Source organism: Sesamum indicum, linkage group LG8 (genome assembly GCF_000512975.1).
Source record: "Sesamum indicum cultivar Zhongzhi No. 13 linkage group LG8, S_indicum_v1.0, whole genome shotgun sequence".
Classification (NCBI taxonomy): domain Eukaryota; kingdom Viridiplantae; phylum Streptophyta; class Magnoliopsida; order Lamiales; family Pedaliaceae; genus Sesamum; species Sesamum indicum.
In genome coordinates, this window is record NC_026152.1 from 1,881,254 (window position 1) to 1,883,289 (window position 2,036).

General features: G+C 36.8%; 1 protein-coding gene across 1 annotated transcript in view; it reads right to left on the reverse strand.

Moving 5' to 3' along the window:
• Positions 1-2,032, reverse strand: part of LOC105167573 (protein JASON) — a gene marked incomplete at its 5' end in the record, with an annotated part of 4,050 nt that extends 2,018 nt beyond the window's left edge. Inside the window, 4 exon segments of the mRNA XM_020695743.1 lie at positions 1-385; positions 507-742; positions 1,749-1,822; positions 1,993-2,032. Coding sequence (XP_020551402.1) covers positions 1-385; positions 507-742; positions 1,749-1,822; positions 1,993-2,032 — 735 coding nt within the window.

Below are 2,036 nucleotides of genomic sequence, written 5' to 3' on the forward strand. Positions count from 1 at the left end.
TGATCTGATCCTCGTAGATTTTCTACCGGCCATGTCATGCAGGTATGCAGGGAATACAGTCCCCGGGGTTTCCATCTCATCAGTTAATTTCAGTGGGGTTGGATATGGTGAAACCTTTGCTACACAGCATTTTCCAGCTGACCCTGATAGCTTCGGGTGTTGACTGGAACTTGCTGAAGATGCAGGGCTATCAGATTCGCATTCAAAACGAACAGACTTGTTTTTGCATGGCACATTGGCAACATCTTCAGGAGAAACAGATGAAATTGCAGAAGAATGAGTTTCATCATCTGGCACATCTATCGGAGTGATAACAGTCTGAATATCACTGCTTGCATTGGAGATTACAGAGTCCCTTCTGGTATTATGTCCATCGGTCATGCAGCTAACAGCAAGAAATCAGTGTAGGGAGTAATAAGTTGTAGATTTCTGAGAAAATCTCGGCATATTTCAAGAATCACAGCTGTTCGATATCTCAAAGCCATACAAAAAAAAATTAAGGTTACCTGCTAGGAGAGTCTACCGAAGAACCTGCTCCCAGTGCTTCCGAAATTATGACAGGTTCTGGAGATTCATCAGGTTGGTTCTCTAGTTTCAATTTCTCAATTGATGCATTTGGAAGCCATGAATTGAAATTCAATGATTCGTCTTCTTTGTATTGAGTTGACAAAAATTTTCGTGATGCTTTTCGAATTTCAACTGGAGTCTCAAGTAAAGTTCCACATGCTTTAAGGAACTTGGCCTGCAGAATAAAATAGTAACCTCCATACGTAAGGCATGAACAAGCTGAATAAGTGTCCGTAGAGCAAATACTCAACAGTCATTTACCGAATTAAACATGCATGTGGCACTAGCATGTATTAACATATTAATAGGCAAACAAGAGAACAATTTGAGGAAAGCAAAACAGGGAATTGAAAATACTGCACTATTAAGTGGTAAGACCATCCGTTAGGAATACTCTGATATTGAATTCAATGGTCTTAGACCGAAAAATTCGTTATTGAACAAAGCCACACAATTTGACGATAAAGAAACTAAGAGCATATATCAATATGTCAAGTTTATGAGATGATATCCACTGGCAAAATTAAGAATTAAGGAAATTGCACAAACAAAGTGCATCCAAACAAAAGAATTATTTGGATTTGCACAGCCGTTCATTGAAAGCCTAAGAATAGGTGACAGAAATTAAAACTGAATCGTACTAAATATTCCATGCATCAGAATTAACCAATAGGCACTGTAATGAGCAACTTAAGGAGCAACTTTAGATGAATACATGGATATAAACCCCTGAAGAACTCAAACAAAATGTTGCATCTTGAATTCCAATGCCACGAGGGTTTCCAGCCACAAAAACAACAAGAACTAGCCTTGCATAATTCTAATCTAACCTGACCCATTCAACATAATATCTTACAAATTTAGTGCTTTAAAATGAAGCTATAGATTTTCAGCAGCCTGCTATCCACATGAAATCACGTCAAGCAAAATCGACCATTACCATCTGATAAAATAAAATTTTGACCTCACACTTGAGCTTAATTATCAAAGCATAGACAGTAATTTACCATGCATGCTGGTTAAAAAACTCAAGATAACTTAAATTCGACAAATTTCAAGATCCATTCATAATATATCATAAGGCTACTAGATGATAAAAAGCATTGTACTCTACTGAAGCCATTGAAATTAGAACTCCAAACTGAAACATTAGACTCTCTAAGAATCTAACAAAAACAGACCTCATCCTTAAGCTCCCTGACATGATCTTCGTGAAGTGGGTTCAGACCTTCCCCTCCCTTTCGAAGTGAACCGTCTTTGTAATAAGAAAGCCAATTCAGAGTAAACATAATTTAGATAAATGAAGATCCGACAAAATCAAACAAATTTCGATAGCATTACAAGAAGGTCATATCCACTTGATCTCGATCAATTATCGCGTAAATTTAAGAAACAGAATCTAATTTCTTTTTAAAAAAAAATTACCATCAGAAAGGAATAGCGATGACAATGCATTCTTATTGTGAGAC